Genomic DNA, 26,815 nt, shown 5'->3' on the forward strand with positions numbered 1-26,815 from the left:
AACTCTTTTAATATCGTCATTGCTTGAAATTTCATCTTCTTATTTTTATTATAAATGCATAAAGTCTGCAACTCAATAATAAGTGTCGATCAAGCAAGTGAGAGCAAGGAGACATCTGGCAACAAATATAGAACTCGCTACGACAGAAAAAGACAGAACACAGAAATACAATGCCTAAAGTAACAGAATCGTTGCTATTGTCCCAATTTGATCCTAACGTGCTGGAAATAATGCAACAGTCTTCCCAAATTCTTCGAATGTCCTGTTTCGTGCTTCGGCTGCTTATTTTCGTCATAAAATCCGCGGTCCAGTTATGATTCTCCGAGAGCCATTAACCACGTTTTATCTTTCCATAACCGTGATTACAATGCCATGGCGGTAGTAAAGCAGCGTCGCCTCCGACTGTCCATGAATAAGCGGAATAATCGTCGTTAAGCGTAATCATCGGCGAATAAAATTAGTTCCATTCTCGCACGCCATGATTTTAACGGCGCATACCGCTCGCCGGTTCCATTGAATCCGCTGTTTGCATAGTTCGCGGAACACATTGCATCCTTGAACGAGTGAAATCAATCTCCTTGATTAATTGGTTTGCACGGCGATCGTTTGTGCGTTCCGAGGAGGTTCGCGCGTTGCCGTTTGTACCGGCGATATTCTAATGTTCGATCACTCGCCGGATATCCGAGTTTACGCGGAACCCCCGTAAATCTCGACAAAAATGTCTGGAAAAAGGCACACCTGAAATTTCCGCTTCGATGCCGTCGGGGAACGTATTGGAAATTCCGCGGCGGAATATCGTGGAGAATCGATACAGACGAGCCGGGATTGTCCGTGCGAACTGTGGCCGTTTCTTTCGTTTCTTTCTCCTTTTGTTTTTTCTTTCTTCAGTATTTTCTTAACCGAACAACTATAAATCCCGATCCCGCCGACCGAAATGCCGGACCACGGTCTTCGTAGTTCTCTCGTTTTGAAGGTCTGCGATGCACGCCACTCGTAAATCCCAATCAGAATTTGGAATTTATGGAGTGGCTTACTTAGCCAAACACGAACGCCGAGGCGAGGATAGCCGGCTTGTTTTTACCCAGGCAATGATCACGCGGTCTGCTATCATGTTTGCTACTTGTTCTCACCTTAGTGCCACCGGATTGTCGCATTTTAAGGGGGGACACCATCCTAACGGCTTAGGAAGATCGATTTTTCTTTCGGATTTTGTCAAAAGCGATGTCAAAGCGATACGTCGAAGTTCGGACACTTAGCAAGTGAAGGTAAAGGTTAAAAAATCTGTCTTTGTCAGAAGGACAAAGGTTTTCCTCGAAGCTACATTTTTCAACTTGGCCGCCATGAACACTCTGCAACTAGGGTAAGCGTGTCAATTACTGTGCCCATTGAAGCGACGTCCAAAGTTTTCGACGAATTAAGTAGTTTCTCTTACTTATATCGTACTTATTAAAACATTTAAATTATACTGGTTGATGTCTTTTATATAAGTACGAATTTGTTCATAATTGAAATATATAAAGAACACGAAATATTTAACATTAAACCTACCGAGGCCTAAAAGCGACAAACAAAAATTGCCTCGTAGAAATTGCAAGATATAGAATTTATTCAAATTTTTCACAATTTTTATAACAGTGTCTGTGTCTGAGTAAAGAAATGTATTCAACAATGTTTAATGGAAGCAGCTTTATGACTTCAATAATTATGAAATAAAAAATGTGAAACCGGTCATTCGATCGGCGATGGTAGGTTTAATGTTGACAAAATGGACAGTTTGACAGTTTTTGAGCGAGTTACTCGTAAAAAGATAGAAACATAATTTCTGTGATAATTGATGAAAGAATAAATGTAATCTTTCCTCAGAGCTTAAACATGTGAACTCAACAGGTGGTCGATGTAATTGAATAATTATTCCGTGCCATAATGGACGTTTTGTAATATACACCGGTGATCATAGAAACTGCCTAACATAACATTGCTGCGCTCGATTGCATGCAACTATTTGAAATCCAAGCTAGAAACACTTTATTACACCTGTCGCGTTCGGAGTGGATGCAGCCATTCAAACCACCTGTATTACAAAGGAGTTCTGTCTACGTGTTACTTCAATAAATAAGGGACTAATTGTTTCAGTGAGCAATGAATTAATTGCTTCAATAATTAATGAACTAATTATTTCACTAAGTAATTAATTAATTGTTTCAATAAGTAATGAACTAATTATTTCAGTATGTAATGAAATTATTGTGTCAATAAGTAATGCACTAATTATTTCAATAAGCAATCAACTAGTTGCTTCAATAAATTATCAAACAATCATTTCAAAACGAAATTATCGAATGTATCTCAACCTATGCGCCACTTTATTAGTCACAACTGCCAATCATCCGGGATAAGTATTTCAGTTTGAAATTGCGGATAGCAGAGTTCGGCATTATTCGAATAAAAGTTTCGAATAAAATTTCGAATAATTGTTTCGAGTAGAATGTGATTCGACTAATCATTCGAATAAATTCTGCGAATCAAGTTTTATTAGAATAATATATCGAATAAATTCAACGTATACAATTTTATTCGTTATTCGAATAATGTCTACGAATACAATGTTATTCGTTATTCGAATGAATTCTGTGAATAAAATTTTATTCGTTGTTCGAATAAACTCTGCGAATACAATTTTATTCGTTATTCGAATAAACTCTACGAATACAATTTTATTCATTATTCGAATGAATTCTATGAATAAAATATTATTCGTTATTCGAATGAATTCTGTAAATAAAATATTTGTTATTCGAATGAATTCTGTGAATAAAATTTTATTTGTTATTCGAATGAACTCTACGAATGCAATGTTATTCGTTATTATTCGAATGAATTCTGGGAATAAAATATTAATCGTTATTCGAATGAATTCTGTGAATAAAATATTATTCGTTATTCGAAAGAATTCTGTGAATGAAATATTATTCGTTATTCGAATGAATTCTGTAAATAAAATATTTGTTATTCGAATGAATTCTGTGAATAAAATTTTACTTGTTATTCGAATGAACTCTACGAATGCAATGTTATTCGTTATTATTCGAATGAATTCTGTGGGAATAAAATATTAATCGTTATTCGAATGAATTCTGTGAATAAAATATTATTCGTTATTCGAAAGAATTCTGTGAATGAAATATTATTCGTTATTCGAATGAATTCTGTAAATAAAATATTATTCGTTATTCGAATGAATTCTGTGAATCAAATTTTATTCGTTATTCGAATAAACTCTACGAATGCAATGTTATTCGTTATTCGAATGAATTCTGTGAATAAGATATTAATCGTTATTCGAATGAATTCTGTGAATAAAATATTATTCGTTATTCGAAAGAATTCTGTGAATGAAATATTATTCGTTATTCGAATGAATTCTGTAAATAAAATATTATTCGTTATTCGAATGAATTCTGTGAATCAAATTTTATTCGTTATTCGAATAAACTCTACGAATGCAATGTTATTCGTTATTCGAATGAATTCTGTGAATAAGATATTAATCGTTATTCGAATGAATTCTGTGAATAAAATATTAATCGTTATTCGAAAGAATTCTGTGAATGAAATATTATTCGTTATTCGAATGAATTCTGTGAATAAAATATTAATCGTTATTCGAATAAAAGATGTCTCTCTCTCTGTTAAAAGACAACAGAAGATAGAGTTACAAAAAGTACGAGGAAGAATAATTAGCGTGGAGGTTTCCTTTGACTGGAAAGTACAACGAATGAAGATTTCATTGCTCGTGAACTCGGAGATTATTTTTCCTTGTTGAAATCGCCCGGAACGAGTAGTCAGCGCTGACGTCAAAGACGATTTCCAATGATACTGATCGTATAATAATGCAAATACGACAAGATGGAAAAGGGGAACGTTTGATTACTCGGCCCGGCGCCCCTGTTTGTTCCGTTCTATCCCTGATATGTCAATATTGAAAATTCAACGCGGTACGAAGCGCTCCGTCGGAGAAATTCAAAAGCGGATGCCGGCGGACGATCTTTTCAAAAGTGGAATTACGGAAGAGTCGCAAGCTCGTCGATAGCATCCCCGATTCGACGTCGCGACATTTATTTCGCCGGCAGATTCGCCCGCGAGGCAGATTTCGCTGGTTACGTCACCGGATAACATAGTTCGGAGCGTGTCGAATACATGAATATTTGTCGACCACGCTGGCCAGAATTCAAAAATTCATGTTCCGTTAAAGTATCGAATATTGTCCGCGGAAATGTTTCATAACATTAATGCGAACGTTGCGCGCGGCGTCGTTCATTACCCGCACAGGAAATACATGTAAATAATGGTAAAACGAATTTCGTGTTTGAAAAGGCTGCGAAATGTAAATGATGTTCCGCGCCATGTAAATGTTTAATATTTTACTTCGGTTCAATGCAATGTTCGATATTCGTCGAACAGACGAATCGTTCATGATCCGTGTAATGATTAGCTTGGGGATCTTCGTGGAGAATAAAAATTGTTTGCGCAACGAACAGTTCAATTTTGACAAAGTAAAGTATAAAATATTACGACATTCATTTTTCTCGATCGTAATATATCGTTTCTACCTCATGATTTCTGTTTTAAACTTGTCAGAGTTTAGTAATCACGTTACAAAGTTCGATAGAATGCAACGCAGCTGTTTTATGCAGACATCTTCTCCGTATAAATCATGCAACAGTGAAGGATAGAGTAATTCGTAAAAATCATGGAAGATAGAATGCTCGCATAATGAAAACTTGAAATCGAAATATCCCGAAAACAACACATTTCCTCGAAAAATATTAAGCACAAAAATTACTCGATTTCAAGGGAGATATTCAACTATTTTATTTATTTATTTTTATTCATCGCCTTGAAGGTTATTTGGAGAGTAACTTCGTTTCTGGAAATAGAAACCTATATTTCTATTTACAGACATTTATTCTACGCGAAAAGAGAATAAACTTTTGTATGAAATATTTTTCAATCAGATTTTATCTTAGATGGATGTCTAATAAAATGAGAAATGTGTTTATTTATGAAACTTAAATACATATAAAGGTGTAGTGAAAAAAGTGTAATTGTTATTGATTTATCATAAAATTCATCATAAAAAGAATAAACAAGTTTCATAAGTAAACAAATTTTTGATTTTCGAGCGTGATCGAGTAATTTTCGTGTTTGACAGTTTTCCCAAAATTTATGAAATACTTCTTAATGTTCATGTCGCTGTAATGTTAATATCCGTTGATTAAAATTCCTCTGAAAAATAGTTGTTAACTTATATTAAATTTTTCCCGGCGGATTATTTTGTGCGTAAACTGTTCGCTGAGATGGTCGTGGCCGCAAAAATTTCATCGATATCTGATATTACAATGGAGGGCACATGCTATAGTCAACTACATACTGAGTTGATACCCGCATTCATTAAAGCGTGCACAATTTTATCCTCATAATTCGAGCAACGATTGCTAGAGGCAGGCTTATTACGCAGAATCGCTTACCAAGCAAATTAACAGTCCCATGCAGTTGTTATTTGACAATTAACGCGACTTCTCAACAAGCAATTTCCTCGATATCATTATTTTATGATAATATCTTTGTAATGATTTCTTTAGAATTCATGCCTCTTAGTTTTTCGAAGTGATAGAATGACGTAGTTAAAAGCTTGACTAATGCAGTTATTTATACAGCAACAAGATTGAAAAATATTTGAACGCATAATAATTTCATGTAGCCCACGAAATACGTCTCTAAGATTTTTTGTAACTATTCGAGACAGAGTACAAAATTAATTAGTAAATAAAATAAAATTAGTAATAAAAATTAGTAATAAAATAAAATAAAATTAGTAATAAAATTAGTAATAAAATAAAATAAATTATTTATCAAAAATCAGCTGATGAATATCTCGATAAATAGTAATTTTTGAACCCTTGCAATAATCGTTTGTTCTCTATTTAATGATAGACTTTCAAATGGCATGATTAAATCTTGCGCGTTACGTATAAAAACACTCAAGATGACTTCAATAAAATAGGATAACAGCAGAACATTAATTGTTGCCACGTATGTTCCTCCTTATACCAAACAATTTTACTTCGAAACATTTTTATATACAATATGTACTTTACAAGAAAAATTCAGATGAAAGAGTTGAATGACTCACCCTGTATAACGCAGCTTAACACTAGAACTACCGAGCCCGAAACGTGACTAATGCATACTGTTTTATAAGAACGATAAAATTGGATTTATTTAAAGTTTCCACGATTTTTAGTATAATATGCGCTTCGATAAAGAAATTCGTATAAAAATTTCTGACACAAACATTTTTACGGTATCAGAAATTGTAAAAGAAAAAAATCAGAAACCAGTTATTTTGGCTGATTTGGTAATTCCAGCGCTAATATTCGATTTCTTAGTCATGCTCCATATGGATTTAATAACCGTTTCACAAAGTTTTAGTTTATTGTTGATACTTAGTTCTGAGTGGTACGAAGCAAAGTACCGCGCCGCTTATTTATCGATGGCTTCGTCACAATCAAATATTGACGAACGCTTGACACACACTATACTTTTCGAGAGCTTTTAAGTATTTGCCAGCGTTTCCCGACAAATCCTCGCGCCATGGAAATTGCCTCGTTTGAAGGTAGATAAAGGGAGGTGTTCGTGGAGACGGCACAATGGCGAAACAATACCACAAGTTATTAACACGAAACGGGGGAAAAAGGTAGCCGCGTTCGAGGCAGTCTTTGTCAAGACTTTGTCTCCGATTCTCACTCCGGGGAGAGGATGAAAGCATGGCAACCGGAGCAGCGTCGCTGGCGAATTCTTTTTCTGAACCGACGCGCGGCACCAGCCGGAAAACATTCGCGGGCCGATAATTGCGATCGAATACCGTTGACAACGGTGCACGGTCGGCGTTCGCGGAAACATATTTCTCAAAATGATCCCCGGCCTTTAACGCGCCGGGTATTTTCGAGCCTCGGCTGGCCACATAACAGCCGCGCTGATTAAAAATATCTCATCAACGGGAAACACATGAACGCCGAGAATTAAGCTCCTTGTGCGTTTCATGTTACGATATTAATTAAAACATCCTTACACGGTATCAGGTGATCGGCCCAATGAATGGGCACCGTATCATATATGAAAAAATACCGTTTCCACATCGAAATTTATACAGTTGTTTTATCGTAATCCTGCGGCCTGCGAATGTCGTGCTTTTGCTTGCGTTTTATTTCGCATATCATTTGTTAATTAACGGTTGTATTCTTGACGTTCTATACTCTATACGTTCAAGATACCTGAAGCTAGATATTATACTATACTATACTGCTATATTATACTTGGAATTAGAGTTGCGCTAATACGATCGCATTGAATTAATGTTGAATGCAATTAAATGGAATGTAGTTAAATTGGATGTAGTTAAATTTGATGCAGTCAAATTGAATTGAATGTAACAACATCGTAATTGAACTGCGCGATTTAACTATATGAAATGTAACTGATACACCGTCAAGGGCATTAGATTTTACATTTTAAGAAACAAATAATGTGAGCGACGCGAGAATTCGAAACTCGAAATATTGGGTTGGCAACTAAGTAATTGCCGATTTGTTTAATGAAATAAAAATTCTTTTTTACTTGGAATGAAGTTTAATCTGTAATGTATTTTCCATTTTGTTCGATGACCTTTTGCCATCTCTCTGACAACTTGAAAATTCCACGCTCGTAGAAAGTCTGATCCTTTTCTGCCAAAAACTGAGTTAAGTGAGATTTTACAGCGCCATCATCGTTAAAAGTTTTACCACGAAGGGAGTTGTCCAGGGATCGAAATAAGTGGTGATCCGATGGCGCGAGATCAGGGCTATATGGTGGGAGTAACATCAATTCCCAACCAATATCTATCAATTTTTGCCGAGTGGACAAAGACGTGTGCGGCCTAGCATTGTCCTGCTGGAAAATGACACCTTTACGATTGACCAATTCTGGTCGCTTTTCCTTGACCGCTGCATTCAATTTGTCCAGTTGCTAACATTCACGGATAATAAAAAATAACATAATAATAATAATTTTATAATATAACATTTACGGATATCATAAAAATGGGAGTGAGAGATATCAATAACTGAAATCGGCAATTACTTAGTTGCCAACCCAATATATCTGTTAGAACTACGGATAAATCGCGATTTAAATCCGATGGACTGACGGAAGAGTAACTTTAAAGAATATAAAAAATTATGAAATTTTGCGAAGGTATATTTAAACATCTCAGTTACAGCAAAATTTGATTTACTGAAATATTGAAGTAAGAGTCAAACTGTGTCATGAAATAAAAATAATTTGTTCATATTATTTGATCATATTATCGAAATTAGAATTTTAGTCGCAGTTCTACGCGATTTTATTTCACCATATATTTCACGTATCTCGTATATCTCATGAAACACTCTAGTACCCAGGAAATTTGTTTCTACCCTGGTATCTCACATGGATTCGATTGAAATCACTAGCTCTAATTTATATGCAACATTATTTACGTAATAAAACGATGAACGTGTAATCTCGCTGTACAACGACGTTCTATCGTCTGAACATTCGTATCTCAGTTTAATTCGGGCAATCGTGGTTCACGGTACACGGTTAACGGCGGCAACGTGTTCGTATAAAGGAAAATAATAAGCTGGAAGGCAACCGTTCGCGAGGAGATATTAAACGATCGGAAATTAACGCGGCAGTAAACGTCATAAAGAAACCGCGGCCGCCATTTCTGCTGCCCCCCTGTCCCCTCCCCCTCGGTGACCCAGTTTTGTTATTACGAGGAAGAAAAATCGCGGATATTTGGCAAGGGTATCTATCCGGACAGCGCGGCGAGTGTATTAAAGCGGATTAATGTACCCGCTCGATGTTTTAATTGTTTTCTCTGTACGGCGCGGGTCCGATGTTTTCAATCCTTTTATTTTCCCGATAAATATTCGCCGAACGGAGTCTCGTCGACGCCGCAAATATTTTTTATTGTTCCCCGGCGAACATATTGTTCTCATGCTCCCTGTTCCGCTCTTTCCGATTGCAGGATGCAGGGACGACACGGTTCCACTTGCACCGGTTAAAATGAATCGCAGGGAGGACCCGCTGTTGCGGCAGCATCGCAACCGCTTGCTGCAATTAGCCGAGGCGACAAATATCAAGCCCGGCCGTGGAAGCGGGAAGAGACGGGGTCAGAGGCAGTCCCATGGCTTTGGACCGAGGTCAGTATGCCAAATCGTTTATGGGGAGGGGGATGGGCGACCTTGACACCCTAGGCGAATACGGAAGTTTCGTATGTTTTTAGCAGCACGGTCGAACGTTGATTATCCGGAGTAGATGCACCGATTGTGGCCACGTTAAGGTTTTATATGAATTTTAACGCAAATATTTGTAGGGTTAAAATATTCGTAACTAGACTGCGGATCTTGATGCTTTTGTGGCATGTACGGAATTCTCAAATGCCAGAAAACAGTGGCCCATAAAAGTATTCGTAAAATACAGATTTAAACTGCAGATTTCTTCCAGATAAAAGTTAAAAAAACAAGAGTTTTTTATTTTTTTTTTGTCATTCCAAGTAATAGCAAAATTTAAGAAAAGCATTGTGGTCATCGTCTAGTAGTCATGCCTCCTCCTTAGTTTTTCGAAGTGATAGAATGACGTAGTTAAAAACTTGACTAATGCAGTTATTTATACAGCAACAAGATTGAAAAATATTTGAACACATAATAATTTCATGTAGCCCACGAAATACGTCTCTAAGAGTTTTTGTAACTATTCGAGACAGAGTACAAAAAAAATTAATTAGTAAGTGATAATAAAATAAAATAAGTTATTTATCAAAAATCAACTAATGAATATCTCGATAAATAGTAATTTTTGAACCCTTGCAATAATCTTTTGTTCTCTATTTAATAATGGACTTTCGAATGGCATAATTAAAACACAGATTTAAACTGCAGATTTCTTCCAGATATAAAGGTTAAAAAAACAAGAGTTTTTATTTTTTTTGTCATTCCAAGTAATAGCGAAATTTAAGAAAAGCATTTTGGTCATCGTCTAGTAGACTAGTCCCGCTATCATCTAAAAAAAATTCAAGTCAATTAGTTCAGTTTTGAAAACGTTATTGCGTTTTAAAAGGTGTACGAACATTTTTGTGGGCCACTGTATATGTTAACAGAGTCTAACAGCAGTTTGATTTTCCTTTTACAATGAGCAATCTTTTCGTCGACGAAGTAAACGTTTCTTCAACTCGAATTTTTGTAACCTAACCTAACCTATAAATATCTGCAATCTATTATACTTATAACACATAAGAAATGTGCAAGTTTTATTAAATTATTTAAGACCTTTAATTTTTATATCTAACTTGCAATCGAGTACCAAAATGATTAAAGAATGATCATAGTAGAGAAATAGTAAAATACGCATTTTTCACAGTTTTTACAAAACAGTTCTGGCCATCTGTAAAATTTAATATTGCACATATTTATAAATTTATAGTAAGGAAGGATATAAGTGTTTAAAATGCAATATAATTTTAAAAAAATTTCGCTTTTTTATATTTTATTTTATGCTATTTGAAAATCTTGACGTTACTACATATAATGATATATAATGATAACGTAAAAATAGTTTTACTTTACTTACATTTTCTGCATCGTTCCTTTTTATATTTTTCTTGTTACTTTCATTCTTTGTATTTTCCCTTTCTTCCAGTTTCTTTTTTCATTTCCAACTTCAGCACAACTTTTTTCCTTTGCGTACTCATGATATAATTAAATAATATGATGACTTCTACAACGAAGACAAGAGATTGGGTACGGAGGGAATTTTTCAAGCAAGAATCATGCGTGTACTAAAATATAAACATTGTTTCATAGTCTTCATTTTTATCCAATATCAGTTATTTCATTGTGAAATGCAGGCTAGAATTGAACGAGTACAAAATGTTCGTCCCATCTTATTAAATATTTCAATTTACTCGATCCAATTTCATTAATCCGGATTCCGTTAATCCAGCTCATTTATTTAATCATTTTATTCTGCCGTAAATACATTTTTCAGCCTTTTCACTCGAGGACATTTCGAACATAGAAAAAAAATCATTTTACGCCAAAAACTTAATAATTTCACTTAACTTAAAACGTTCCACGAGGGAAAGTACAGTCGCGCACAATTATTCACGTTCATTAAATTGGAAAAAATTTTCATTAATGTGAAAATTACGGTACGGCAATGTTTAATGCTCTTCGCAGTCGTCATTTGCGGGCAAAGAGCTGAAGATAGTAATTAGGTTAATCCGCGTAAGAACGTGAAAAAATTGTGCAACAGAAATTATGATACTTCCAGCTCGGCGAGCAACGCTTCAAATTCAATGGCCAGAACTATTGTAATTCCTCTCCACTCCATTCAATTCGCGTCGACTCGAACTGCACAAAGTGCGACGAATAAACACATCATAACGTAAAACGAAATTCCGAATACAGCATAATTTCGCGCTCTATGAAAAATTCATGCTCCGAGGCATCTCCGCGTTTGCGCGCGCGCGCGCGTGTGTTGTGTATGGATGTCGAAATAAGTCATAAAAATGGGCAGAACAATTTACCGGTAGGATTTCTCCATTCTTGAGAATTTGCCAAGCATTTCTGCAATGGAATATGACTCTCGTAACGTGTCTGGTCATTACTTACTGTTTCTACTTGTGCAGGCGAGTGGTAACCGGGCTGCGGATCTTTATGCGCTGTCCGCGCTGAAAAGTCTTGGAAAATTCGTCGATCCGGCATCGAAAGTTCTTGATAAAAATGTCAATTTGCATGAAGTTCCGCAAGCTCTTAATAATTCGCCAACACCGGTCGTCCGAGTGGAAGGCGGTAAGTAACGATCAGCCGCGACTGCCAAATTTTAGGAGCCGAGTATCTCTTTGACCATTGATCACGCGGGGAAATATCATACTGTGTTTCCCCGAAATATCACCCCGTTCGATTTACGGTGGTGAACATAAATTCGAGACGATGAATTTTCGTTTCAGTTACACGCGTATTGTATAACTATTTATTTAGTTCGTTCCGTTCCGGAATCTACATGCTTCGCTCTCTTAACAGCCGGTATACAAAGCACTGAATGCAACTATTTTATATTACCTTACAAATGTAACAATAATAGGTTCATTCGAAGTTTTAACGATTTTCGTTGTGATATTAAATAGATAAATAAACGAAATAAAATTAAGTAACTGGATAATTGGATAATTTTATACTTCAATAATTGATTTTCTTATTGAATAAATTTCTCATAAATATATTATTGCACTTGTAATAATTAGACTGCGGATTTTTATGCGACATATTTTTCTTGTCGCAATTATTTGATGAAGCTGCAAATAATGTAATAGTATTTTAAAATTCTTTAAACGTTTTTACTGTTTTGATCGACTCGTTTTTATCAAAAAGGCATAAAATTCGCAGTCTAGTAGTCGCGACATATTTTCGCGACTGCTGATTTTATGCATTTCTGACTAAAATACGTAGATCTAATGCAAAATCGCAAACGATTGGAAACCTTTTAAACAATTCGGAGCTATTATTGTATTAGTATCAATTCATTAAAATTATTAAGAAAAGAAGTAAATGTTTACGTAGCTTCTGCATCATGCAATTAATAAAGACAACTTTCATTTTGCATAAAGATCCGCAGTCTGATCGTAATAATCGCCAGAATTTTGTAATCGAATGTTAAGGAAGTATTAATGGAATGTAAGATAAATAGAAATTAAATAACGTCTACACATTTTTTCGCCTGAAACATGTCTAATGGAGTGAAATCTTATGTTTTATCATTATCATTTATCATTAAGTCTGTGTTTACAATCTTTTACTTATTTATTTATTTATTCTTTATATGGATGGAAGACCCATTAGTGCACAACATAGAAAGATATCTATTTTATATAACAATGCTTATAATTTCAACAGAATTTTCTATAAAACGTCCTACGCGCACAATGTTCGCAACAAATTCATGGAAAATAACACCTCTTAACCGATAGGTTTAGTATTAAAGTACTTGCTCCAGTAATGTAATTTCTTCAATGAATGCTTCCGAATATCGTCTTTAGAATTTTGCAATCGCAGTGCGCACGTCACTAATTTCTTCCTTTCTTTTCGTCTTAATCTCTTGTCGATTGCCGTACGAAAGCGTGTTTCATCTTCGAGCATTTTTCATTTATCGCCGAACGACGGCCGCTTTAGCCCGCGCGTGCAATTTCCATATGATTTTCATAAAATTGATTTCGTGCTAAATTAAAAGCACCGCGGAGCCGCAGCTTGCGCGGCACCGAGAACTTTTGCCCCTCGTTTTCTCCGCTTTGTCCCCTTTCGCCGGGACCATAAATGTTATTTACGTGTTACTCGACGATCGAGGATATTACAAAAAAATGGCGCAACGCGCAGCCACAAACACAGACGCATACACGCGCACACATATACACACGGACGTAGAGGCGAAACGAGAAATATCTCCGTGTATCACGTATCTCCTTTGTCGCTCGCGCTTATTCGTCTTCGTTAGTGTCCCGGCCGGAATAGATCCCAGTGCGGTCTGTTGTCGACATTTTTATTACCGGCCGACCGTTTCCTCCTTTTTTAATCGCCTTTGACGGATCGCGGCGGGAAAGGACAGGGAATCTCGGGCGAAAACCACCGGGAGACAGTAAGCTGTCCCGTGGCTTTCGCCGGGCTTGCATAATTAACCCTTTTAAACTGACATTACGCGTGTGGACGTGCGCGCGACGCTGCATTCGCCGTGCGTTCCACTGATTCTCCTTCCGCGCCCTTCTTTGTCCCTTCTTGTCTATTGTTCCTCCGAAATTTACTCTGCGCTTTTTCACCTCGCGTCCAACCCTTTTCAACGTCCTTTGACGAAAATTCTGTTCGTGCCAGAGGATTCTTCGCGTGTCCTCGATAAACGCTCGCGGCTCGCTGGGAAATTGATTTTCATTCGTTCGGATCGTTATTTGTTAGGGTCGTTGTTTATTACGTTGGTCGGTCGAATTATTTCTAGGACAGTTTTGCACAGTAAACAGTGCAGTAAACAGTACATCAAACAGCATAATAAAGGGTACGATAAACAGTACATGAAACGGTACAATAAACAGAATAATAAAGAGTACAATAAAGAGTACAATATAGAGTACAGTAAATAGTACAATAAATAGTGCAATAAACAGTACAATATACAGTACAGTACTATAATAAACAGTACAGTGTTTTAGTACAGTGAACATGTTACATTATAACTAAGATAAATATTTACGAAGTTAGAGATTCGGCGACAATGCATCGAACGTTGTATCAAATTTTACACAGTTTATTTTATGGATTTAGCAAAGTTTGGGGAACAATGTTCATCATGCATATTCACAGAACGCATTCTACGCGGCATGATTTTTTGAAATATTTTTGCGAGGATTTCCGTTGTATCAGTTCGTTCGGAAAATAATTTCCCGACCTTTAGAAAATAAGGAACAACCTTTTGATATTTAGGCCACCTTCTTCGTCTTTGTTGTAACTTTGAAATCGTGATAGAAGTCCTATATTTTTTCGACAAAAAATTACTTTCCTATTAGCCTCCTTTGTTTCGTATCCTAGCAATACATTTAAGACGGGTGATTGTAGAAAAAGATAAGGATTTAGTATATTTAATTTCGATCACAATTAATTTCGTACAGAATGTATTTATTATGGAAACGGGTTTGTGCACAAAAATGTTCAAGTTTAATAGCGTTATGGTATTTCGGAATTGCCGAAACGGCGGGAACTTTCGGGGACGATCCAATAGTTGCAAATGGGGGTAGTACAGGGGCATCGTATCGACAGGGCGAATTGGCTGAAAAAGAAATTGCTGGTTGGACTGTTTCAGTAATGGAGGACCGAGCGCCGGTAGCCGCGTGACCCTGCAGGATATCGTCCGAAGCGATCCTGGATACACGCCAAACATCGAGCATTTAGTTTTTCAGGAGCGCAAGAGCAGCAATCCAAATTTGGCGAAAACGGCCGACGAATCTCCGCCGAGTAAATCCAAATCGAACGCTACCAGCTCGGGGAGATCCAGGCTCGCCGAGGTCTTCTCCAGACATTACTCCAGAGGGTCCTCGCAGGACTCCACTGTCACGTCCAGGAAAAATCATTTGAATGTAAGTAATTCCGTCGGAACAGCATGCGCCTACACGTATACGTATGTTAGCTACTTGGACAAGTTTCGGCCGTTTACTAACAGGTGTCGGAACTGGTAACACTTGCGTGCGATTGGATACGGTGTAGAATGTATCTGATAGGACTATAAACAAGCTTTCAGACTTTGTTTATAAGTAGGCTATAATTATATATATTATATATATTATAGCTTTATAATAGTTTATAATATATATTAGAAAGAATACGTTTTAATTTTGTCTGTGTTACCGACAACTGGTTTAAGGAGTTTTGATTTTCTGTGAACAATCTTTTGTCAATCACGAAATTCAACGTTTAAAATGTGATTTTTATGCGAAATAAAAATTGTCTGCAGAAGTTGCAAGAAGCAGAAACTAAATAACAGATTCAGTGATACAGTGATATTTTACAATTTTTGTAATCCTTCTATTATGTATTATATAATAGAATATATATAATAGAATAGAATAATATTATATAAATAGAATAGAATAATATTATATAAATAGAATATAATAGAATATTATATAAATTATATATATATTATATAATAGAAGGATTAAAAGAATTTTAAATTATCACGGTATCACTGAATTTGTTATTTAGTTTCTATTTCTTGCAATTGCTGTAGACAATTTTTATTTTGCATAAAAATCACATTGTAAACGTTGAATTTCGTGATTGTCAACAAATTTTCTCTGAAAGTGTGAAAATCTAGAAGTCAAAGTCTGAAACATATATATATATATATATATAAATAATAATAATAATAATATATATATATATATATATATATATATTTATTTATTTCTATTTTTCATAAAAGCTAATTGGAAATGTTGAATTTCGCGATGACAAAATTTTTGTATACAAAGTAAAAACTCTCTAAATCAATTGTCGAAAATATCAACAAAATGACAACGTATTCTTTCTTTCAATAATTTTCTTTCGAATGCATTCACATTTTTGTATTTCATCCAATCATCTTTGTCATAACTTCAGTTATCCGCAATCCGTAATTGAATTACTTAGTATTTTCTAATTGTACTCCCATTGAATTACGAATTACTTTTTAATTTCATTGAATCGTCATCTAAATTATACGAATCACAATATACCTGAATTACTTTGTAATCACAATTCCTTAAATAATTCGATTGCGATACTGCAGAGCTCTGTCCGTGTTTCATATTCAATGTCTCGATATTGGAACCGGCATTTCAAATGGACAGGAAACACGGGGATATGGAACACGGGGACGCGGTACAGAAACGGTGTTCCATAATAGATACGCGCTCGCACTTTACTATTTTATTCGCACTATTTTCTATTCATATTAAATAAATATTTCAGAGTTTATTGCGTTCTCTAGAAACGCCGACGTATCGAACGATAGTACGAGCATTCGACCGTAACGCATTTTAGTTTTAATAAAGCCGATAACGATCTTCTACCGTTTTGAAAAGCGTTCCGTATTAGGTACTTTTACCTTATCACCGTGGCGACCTACATATTTCCCAGCCGATTTCTATCCTCCGGGCGCGAGGTGCCGGCAATGTTTCCCCGTTCGGTAAACAACCGACCCGCCGAAAGAAATCCGTCTGCAGTTAATGAAATCGTGTAGCTGCAACCGCCGCGATTTCTCATACTTCTTATCAACGGCGCCGGCGCGGCGTCGCGTCGCGTCCATCCCGGGCACGGCAATTAATCGCCGGGATCTCTGATCGGCACTTCAAAGTAACGCGAGGCGAGGTGAGGCGCGGCTCTCTCGATCCTCGATCCTCGGTCCTCGATCCCCGACAGATAGCCGCGGCGACGCGACGGGTTCTTCACCGCGCCGCGACCAAAATAAAAATACTTTCATCGAAGGAGTTGCGCAGCCAGTCTCTCGCGCCTCGCCCGTATTTGGAAGTAGAAACAGCCGCTCTCGGGCTGGCTCTTGCTCGTGCACGGCGAGCTTAGCTCGTCCCGTGTCACGCTCGACACAACTCTTTCAAGAATACCTTTACGCAATCGGCTCGGCCTTTGCGGACAACGCGTCGCGTAAACAATATACAGCGGCTCCAGAAAGTCTACGCGAGGTTTCCGACTTTCCACGAATCAGACATTTTTAACACGTTCCGTGCCGAGCTTTTTTTACTCGAATCTTCACACTTTGATATTTTACTAAAACTTGATGTATTACGTGCAATTATTAATTCTCGTACACATAACAACGTAACAAAAACTTATCAACGCCCATTCTTGCGGTGGAAATTGATTCTTCGGTTCTAAATTTCTTGTAAACAATTTGTTCAGTTCACTAAGTAAACATGCAAGCGTGTACCATCGATGGTACACGTGGCACGGAACGTGTTAACGCAATACTGACATTAACGCGTTTGAACTGATCGACGTGTGTTGGTGTATGACGGTGATAAGTACTCCGCGGAATTTTATGCAAAATACAAATTGTCCATGTTAACTCCAAGGAATAGAGACTGAATAGCAAGTTTTTTCTTTCTTTAATTATTTTGGCAGATTAGAAAGTATACGTTGCGTTTTTAAATTCTCTTAATCTTGCTGCTATTTTAAATTGCTACTCAATTTTGTCTTGAATGCATAAAATATGCAGTCTTAATGATAAGACTGAATTTACTGAGACTTTTCGCCATTTGCAATCGAGTCGTAAAGTATGTTGACATATCTTGAAACGCAGTCATTTTTATTAAATTGGACTAAATAATTTCAATTTTTTTTTTACGATAGGAGAACTAGTTTATTGTAAAATGACTAAAATATCTTCTTTTTTATTTTGCTATTACCTGGAAGGACAGCAAAAATTTTTAGAACTCTCGTTTTTAACTTTTTTATCTGTCATTTTCGTTGTCTATAATGAAAATATAAAAACTGTATTTCATAGATCTCGGTAACAATAATACAAACAATTGAAGATAGCAAGATCTCGAGAGTTCTTGCAGTTATCGGTTCCAATCGATTGCAATATCTGAAAACAATTGTTTAGATAATAATATTCCAAGAAAATTTAGATTGCTTGGTGCAATTATAATAATGTTATTTCATTTTAAAAAATGTGCGAAAATCTACTAATCCACACAGTATATATCTCACCAGTATATATATCACAGTATATATCTTCAATTCTCTCAAAAGCGTGTTAAGAAAAAATTGACAATGAATTGTGTGAGCAGTTTAAATGTCCACAATTCCTCAAAAGTATCACCTAACTTTGACTGCAGTGGCCAATGCAAAATTTGTTTGTTCGCCGGTGAGCGTATGCAATTTAATTTGACTGCTCTTTCGGTAATTCTATTTAACTAGAGTAATCGAAACACCGAATTTTGTTTACTTGGTACTTTAATTAACTGTAACTGTATCGTACACAAATTTGACTAAAACATAGTCAAATGAAATGGGTCAAACATCATGTTTGTGAACGCTTTCGTGAATTACTTTGTGCAGTCTCTATTACTCTTTTCTCTTCGGCGCTGCGTTATGATTAGACTGCTGATTTCATGCATTTCTGACAACAATACGTAGATCAAATGCAAAATTCAAACAATTCGAAATTATTACTGTATTACTGTTAAATCATTAAATTATCAAGAGAAGAAGTAAATGTCTATGTTGTGTTCCTGCATCATGCAGTTGATAAAGGCAACTTTCATTTTGCATAAAAATCCGCAGTCTAATCATTGTAATCATTTGGATTATAATATACATAGAAATAAAATAATGTCTACATATTTCTCGCGTGAAGCATATCTAATGGAGTAAAATCTTATGTTTTATCATTACGTCTGTGTTCACAATCTTTTACTTATTTAAAAAGTAAAAAATAATTATTATTTATTAATTCTTTATATTTATTTATTCTTTATATGGTGAAAGACTCATTAGTGCACAATATAGAAAGAATATCTTAAAGAATATAGATATATAGAAATATATATATATAGATAGATAGATAATAATGATATAGAAAGAAAATATATTTTATAATATCGCTTATCATTTCAACCGAATTTTGTACAAAACGTCCTGCGCGCAAGGTGTTCGCAACAAATGCATGGAAGATGTTTTCACAGTGTGTTTCATAGTCGAAACCTATTTGATTGTTTTGGATGCAGTGCCAACAAGAAAATGGGCCGTTTCGATCGCGAGCGGTGTCACGTACACAATACGGTTCAGGATAAACGATTTTCCACTTAAAAGCCGCCGGCGCGGCGATGGCGAAACGCGCCATGTTCGGTCTGCTGAGTCAGATGAATGTCACCGGTCGGCACCGGGTGCAATTAATTAAGGTAAAAAAGGCTAATAAACCCAGTCCTCTCAATTTTCCTCGAACCGTTCCGCCGCCGCTGAAAGTAATTCTCGAATCTCAGATTCCCTTGAGCAGGAATGCGAGTCGACGTTCTACCGGGTCCGTTTCCGGCGCTGTGGCGACGGCGACGTTGCGTTCGGTCGAACAAGAGGAGAGCGGAAAGAAATGCTGGAAAAAAAGAAGCAATAAAATCGAGAAAGAAAACCGGAAATGAAATGGAAAAACGAGACCGATGGGAAACCACAAAGCGACCGTCCATGCCGAATCGATTAGCCAGCTCGTCAAAGAAATAATTGAAAATGCTCAAGAAGAAATGCCAAGTGCATCGGCGTCGGCTTTAACCGCGTCGAGACTATCGCGTCGAGGATCTATCGATTACGGGATCCCATTGTGAACGAGTCGCTCGAGTTATCCAAAGAAAAACATCATTAGAATATCCTTGACAGAGGTGTGCAACGGTAAATCAGCTGCATGGAAAACGGTATTCGCTCTCGACGCTGGCTAAGAATCCATTGATCCTATAATTCAACACTTACTTACTTAGTTAGACTCACGTCCGGCACAATTCTCTATTATCAGACTTGAACATTTATTTTGTTTTAACACTAAGTTTACGGAACGTCTCGAAATGACGAGCCACTAATTTTTTAATTTACGATCATTCAGATTTTAGAGATATATTTGTGAGTTACTTATTCGATATATGTGTTACTTGCTGAAAATATTAGAAACAATACTCGTTAAAAATCGGAATATAAATGTCTTATTGTTACTTTTATAAACTGATTTGAAAGCAATACGATATAAAAAACTAATATAAGAGCACTGCTTTTAGTACTCCCTAAAAAATGCAAGACAACGTGCACGTTAACAAAACTTTATTGTTTTATTATTCCACGATCGCTGCAAGGAATTTTCTAGTAAAATAATTAAAATAACAAGATCAATGAGAACGAGGATTTTATTAAAAAAACAAACTTTATTAGAATCTGTCAAGTGTAAAGAGGCTTCATGAGCCATTGCTACAATAAATCTTGTCTTTAACTTTTGTGTGCTACCGAAATGTACATAATATTTGTAGTTTAATTAATTAAAATGTTTCATATAAATCTTTTTTCTGCAGAACTTTAATCGACTTAAAAATATACAAAGAAATGGCTACCCGGGATATCTGGTTGTACACAGAAAGGCTAATGTAAACATAAACGTAAATGTGAAAGTAAAAATAAAAATAAATGTAAATGTAAAAGTAAAAATAAAAATAAAAATAAATGTAAATGTAAATGTATTTATTTAACGGGCCGAGCCTTTTAGAATATTCGTCATTTTCGCTGATATAAAACAAATATGTCAGGATAACTTTGTTTAGTTCAAAACGAAACATATTATGATTCATCTCTTTTTTCTGTTGAGGTTATCTTTTTTCAAGTACTGAAGGTCGTCGCTATTTTTTATACATTGTCCCCTATTTTTTAAATGTCATTTAAAGGTCATGGTGCCAGAGGTCGTTGAATTTGCTTTGACGTGCTCCACTGTTTTGAGTTATACAAAATAGGGGATAACGTGCGAAAAATAGCAACAACCCTCAACACTTGGAAACAGATGACCTTGGCAGTAAAAAATGCACGAATCACAATATTTTTAGCTTTGACGTAAACAAAATTGTTCTGATACATTTTTTGATATCAGCAAAAATAACGAAGATATTTCACAAAATAACATAAACACCCTATATATAATTTTACATTTTATAGAGTTCATATTCAGAGTTATATGAGCTTGTTAATATTCTGGATTTCGAAGTGCTTGAAGATGCTTCGTCAATGCATAAGAAAAAAGATGTTCATACATGAAAATTGAAAAATTGAATTTTAGCCAGAAATTATTGTTTCTCAGACCACTGTGCACTGGAGCGAAGAGTCTGCAACACAATCCAAACATTCGTTTCGAAGCATTGTTTGAAATCGGAGCCCAGTAGAATAGGGGATATCTAAAGAACCCAAGCGGTGACTAACCCAACGCTCTCCTCACCCTTTCTCACCAATTCCAAGTACCGATGTTCTCTAAACACTCAGCCCGTTGTTCAAAGGAACCCCTATAGACGACCAATTCTCTCAAGAAGCTAACCTTTCAATGTATGAACTCTAAACAACGAAACGCTGTCTGTTCGTGAAATTCTAACTACGGATTAACACGTTCCGTGCCACGTGTACCATCGATGGTACACGCTTGCATGTTTACTTAGTGAACTGAACAAATTGTTTACAAGAAATTTAGAACCGAAGAATCAATTTCCACCGCAAGAATGGGCGTTGATAAGTTTTTGTTACGTTGTTATGTGTACAAGAATTAATAATTGCACGTAATACATCAAGTTTTAGTAAAATATCAAAGTGTGAAGATTCGAGTAAAAAAAGCTCGGCACGGAACGTGTTAACAGTTTCCTCGCTTCGGCTTAAATGCTTGCGTGCCTTTTTATCGAATCTCGCGATATCAAAAATTTCAACCGAAACGAACGCCTTTGTTTAAATTGGACATTGTTTCCGTTGCTGGTTCTCGCGTAGATTTGTTAAAATAGATGCATTCACTTGATCAAGATTGCATTCAACTAGTAAGTAATTATTAGATTGCGGATTTTTATGCGAAATAAAAATTGTCTAAGTTAATTGTTGCAAATATAAATTAGATGGAAACTTTCCTCCTTTTTTAATAATTCTATTGAGTAGAAAATAATGTAACGGTACCTTCAAATTGTTCTAATTCCTTTACAATTTTGTATTTCACCTTTCACATTTTTTTCTGATAAATGCACAAAATCCGCAGTCGACTGAACATAATCCTTATTAATCTCTTTAGCTCTGTGTAAACTTCAAGTCGCATATAATAATTTATTGTCGTGTTTTGATGTAACTGATCCTTCATAAACAATCTGATAAATTGCATTATCAAGAAAATTTCGCATCTAAATCTATTGAGCACTAAAACTACAAATCTTGTTATTTTTTAATAAAAATAACAAGACGTTATAATTAACATCTGCTTGAATTGAGAAGAAATTTATTCAACTATTTCCCATGAAAGAATCTTTACAATTTCGCTTTTATTAAAAATTATAAATTTATTGTTGATTTATAATTCCACAATGGTTAACATTCAGTAGTTTTAAGTCGCATAAATCGTTTGAAACTCACGTGAACAATTCAGGCTATAGACGCGGTTAAGCTGCAGTTAGGTTGCATAGCTGCATTCTTGAAGCGCAGCAATTATTAATGAACTCGTTTGCATTATAACGTAGAGAGCTTAGAACTTCGCCCGAGATCAATTTATCTAGAAATCAAATTTGTTTGTTCGGAAGCTTTTGTTCGGAAAGTATCCGAATTCATGGAATAGAGCCGGTTGGTAATTATCGTAACCGCGTTACAGATTGATCGTTTTGCCAGATTGTACGTCATCTTGGTCAGAAATATTAATGCGAGCATTCCGCGAACAATGCGCAAAGATTAATCACACCTTTGGAGGATAGTTGAGGAGGTGATCATCAGTTTGATATAGTCGAACCTAACGCAGGTGACAGTTCTATCATGCGCATGTCCAGCGCGAAGGTGGAAGATCGGATCTCTCGGCTATCCTCTTCATTTATAAGCCCCTTCTCCCACCGCTTACCGAAACTTCTCCGCTGCTATCATCCGTATTTAGTTAGGGTATAGTAGGCCATGTTTCGGACAACTTCTAAAGCCACGAGATTAGAGAAACTGCTGGCGGTTTCGTCTTCCTAACAACAGGCGTCGTCGCAAATGAAACGTATCGAATGCAACGCTTTTGTTAGCTTCGGATTTTAGGACCGCGTACACTCGATTCTATGGTTCTCAATGTTTCGGAATTAGTTTCTGAAGATTAGCTTCGCGAACTGTAGATTTATTACGAAATTTTAGTATACGGTAGAAGAATATTGCAGAGTTGGGCAATATTTTATTCGGATGGCGGACAAAGTATAAAGGCTAACGAATACAATTTCATTCGGCACTATCGAAGAAGTACCTAATCGAATAAAAATTTGTTCGATTAAGATCTCATTCGAGTAAGAAGGAATCTCTTATTCGCGCGCGAATATGTATTTATTCGCACAGGTATTAATTCGGAAAATAATCGATTTGAAGTGAAATGAAATGTTTCTTTTCATAATTGATTGATTAATTTCTTCTCTGTTAATTTTTATAATTCACTTTTTTCCAAATGTTGCATCGAAAAGCGTTGTAGTATTAACTAGAAGTAAATGTGTATACAGTATCATTAGCAGAATAGTGAAAATTGAACCGATTCTGAATGTATATGCATAACAGAATATATTCGTATCAATGTATTGATATAGTAGAATATACATATAATAGAAACAGTCATAAATTATTAGCATTATTGTACGAACAATTTTACGATCTCCATTCGAATAATTTATTCGAATGAAGAATAAAGAATTCTTCAAATAAATAGATGGAATAATTTGTTAGGAATAACGAATTATTATTATTATATTTTAGATGAATATTTATTTGAATAATGCTCAACTCTGGAACGTTAGGAAAAACGTTAGGAATAACGAATTATTATTATTATATTTTAGACGAATATTCATTCGAATAATACTCTACTGTGGAACGTTTACACTGTGGTTTTAATGTAATCACGGCTAATTGTACAGAACAGTATGATGTTCATTGGGATTTGTAATTCATGTTCACCTTGCCACTCTTTGTCTTGGATTATTAATTAAACTCTGTGCTTGCAGAATTGTGCTTACACAATAGCTTGTAATAAAAACCGAATGTGTGTGGATCGTGTAGAATGTAACTTTGTAAAATATAGCTTTGTAAAATATATTCGCAATTCCAATTCAAATATTATTATCTTCATTCAAAACCTTAGTGCAAATACAAAAGTGACGGAGATCTTTCTCATTATATCTATTCTCTGGAAACTGCTCTTTCAGATTACCGTCTGTTTCGCTCAATGTAACGCGATCTGAAAAGACATCACCTTTTAATGAAGTCAAGAATTAGGTCAATAGCAGTTTCACCTCGAAAGAGCTTGCACTTTTCGGCCACGGAATTGAACTTGTACCAGGGAAGTGGGAAAAAAAGTCGCTGAAAGGCGTCATTTCGATTAAAAGAAGGATTCTAACGGCATCGTTCTAGCAAGTATTATCAAATCAAAGTTCTTTATGCATTGATGGCGCATACATACAAGCTCGTAACATGAAAAAGACGTGCACACTGATGTGAATTATTTGTATTAATATTCTATGTATGTCTATCATAACAAATCTTGAACACTTAATGTCAATTTTGTTGTTCAGTTTTATGTGTAATATGTTTGTTAAACTGGTAAAATGTAGGTTTAACTGGTGAAATATAGATTAAACTGGTAAAATATGGAGAATATTAAATTGATGTGCACTTATTTCCAACGCAGCCAAATATAAGTGTACATATATATAATTTATTAATATATAATAATATAAATATTATAATGTATATATAAATATATATATATAAATATTATATTAATTTACAAAATTAATATATTGTATATAAATATAAATATATATATATAAATATTATATTAATATATAAAATTAATATATTATATGTAAATATATAAATATTATATTATATATATAATAATATAAATGTACAGATGCATTCTATAGATAAATTCAACCTACACTAGTTGGCTTCTAAGCCCTCCATACATCGTTACACATACAGCAGCACACGATTCTATGCTTCGAAAACGATTTCTTCTCGAAGTCTTACCAAACTACAATCAGCTCAGTTCTACACTTTTCGCTTAAGCACAACTTTCCCAGCAGTAAGAAGGTTCCCTTACGTTCCTGAATCTCGCAATTCGTTTCACGAATATCACTGGGCCATAAATCTTGTTTCGTTAGCTTGCGACGATATCGAGCAGCTACGCTGAAAATAGTTTAGACTGCTTCGGGTATACTTTTAAAACTTAACAAACGTGTTCGCACAAATCCGCGTTTTTAAAATTAGCGCATTTAAACGCTATATCGTGTATCGTTTTGCAATGTTTTCTTGCGTCTTCGTTCGCGAGGTTTTTCAGTCGTGATGATATCGTGTCTTTTTGATCCGATTGGTTTTCTTTGTTTTCTTTTTTCGCTTCTATCATGATTGGTTGCGTTACCTTTGTCATCAATTTGATTCTGTTGATTCTGGTTGTGTCGCGTCCATCATGAATTCCCTTCTGTTTGCGATTGGTTGTATTACGTGTGTCATCAATTCAGTGCTGTCGATTCTGGTTGTATAACGTTCGTTATCAGTTCAGTTTTATCATGATTGGTTGTGTTAGGTTCGTCGTTAGTTCGGTTCTGTTGCGACTAGGGTAAGTGTAGGTATTACTGCAGTTTCTCAATGGAGGTGAACTTTGACAGAGAAAATAAGACCGTTTACGCCAATAATTTGACCATTTGAGCTATATCTATTATTTTTGAACTTGAACATTTATTTTTCTCAAAATATTGAATCTCTGAAAGCAGGAATTTCATTTAAAAAACGTGATGCAAAGAAACCATACGTGTGCATATATTACTGCGGTTATGTGTCTATTACTGCCAGCCAAATACTGCGGACGTTTCGATTACTGCTTGTCAAGATTGACATAACCCATTTTCTTTTAAATGTACACACACAGCTACAATTACTAGGATCAAGATATTCTCACTGTAGCACTTTACAAATTAGGTATATATATATAGGTACTCTGCAATCAAGAGTGTTCGCACCGGCTGATCGAGAACTACATTGTATAGGTTAGGGCACACAATTCAATAAAAAGTACCGCAGTAATATACACACATAATTAAAAGCTATGCTTCAAATACTGTGTTAGTGAATAATATCTGAGGATAGATGATAGTGAGACCGTGTACGTGATTGATTTTGATTTGATTTTGATGATTGATTTTTGCTCAAAATAATGATTACTTTACCTAAAAATAACGCTAAAATGAATAGTTTATTATCAATTAACAAAATATTAATGCCGTTCGAATCAGCGTTCACAGCTGCCATTACGCGAGTATTTCATAAGACTCAACGTTACCATAAGCTTTCGAATATCAAAAGTCAATAAAAGAATTGAAACTGCGATTGCTATTACTTGCATGTTATAAGTTATCAATACTAAACATATAAAAAATTAT

At 35.4% G+C, this 26,815-nt stretch overlaps 1 protein-coding gene across 5 annotated transcripts in view; it reads left to right on the forward strand.

Moving 5' to 3' along the window:
- The window catches only part of RhoGEF3 (Rho guanine nucleotide exchange factor 3), a 384,940-nt gene that overhangs the window by 113,881 nt on the left and 244,244 nt on the right, over positions 1-26,815 (forward strand). For all 5 annotated transcript variants that reach the window (XM_033474191.2, XM_033474194.2, XM_076522015.1 and 2 more), the window contains 2 exons: positions 9,110-9,284; positions 14,980-15,253. In XM_033474191.2, coding sequence (XP_033330082.2) covers positions 9,110-9,284; positions 14,980-15,253 — 449 coding nt within the window. The remainder of the gene's footprint in view (positions 1-9,109; positions 9,285-14,979; positions 15,254-26,815) is intronic.

The sequence above is a fragment of the Megalopta genalis genome, chromosome 5 (assembly GCF_051020955.1).
Source record: "Megalopta genalis isolate 19385.01 chromosome 5, iyMegGena1_principal, whole genome shotgun sequence".
NCBI classification, from domain to species: Eukaryota; Metazoa; Arthropoda; class Insecta; order Hymenoptera; family Halictidae; genus Megalopta; species Megalopta genalis.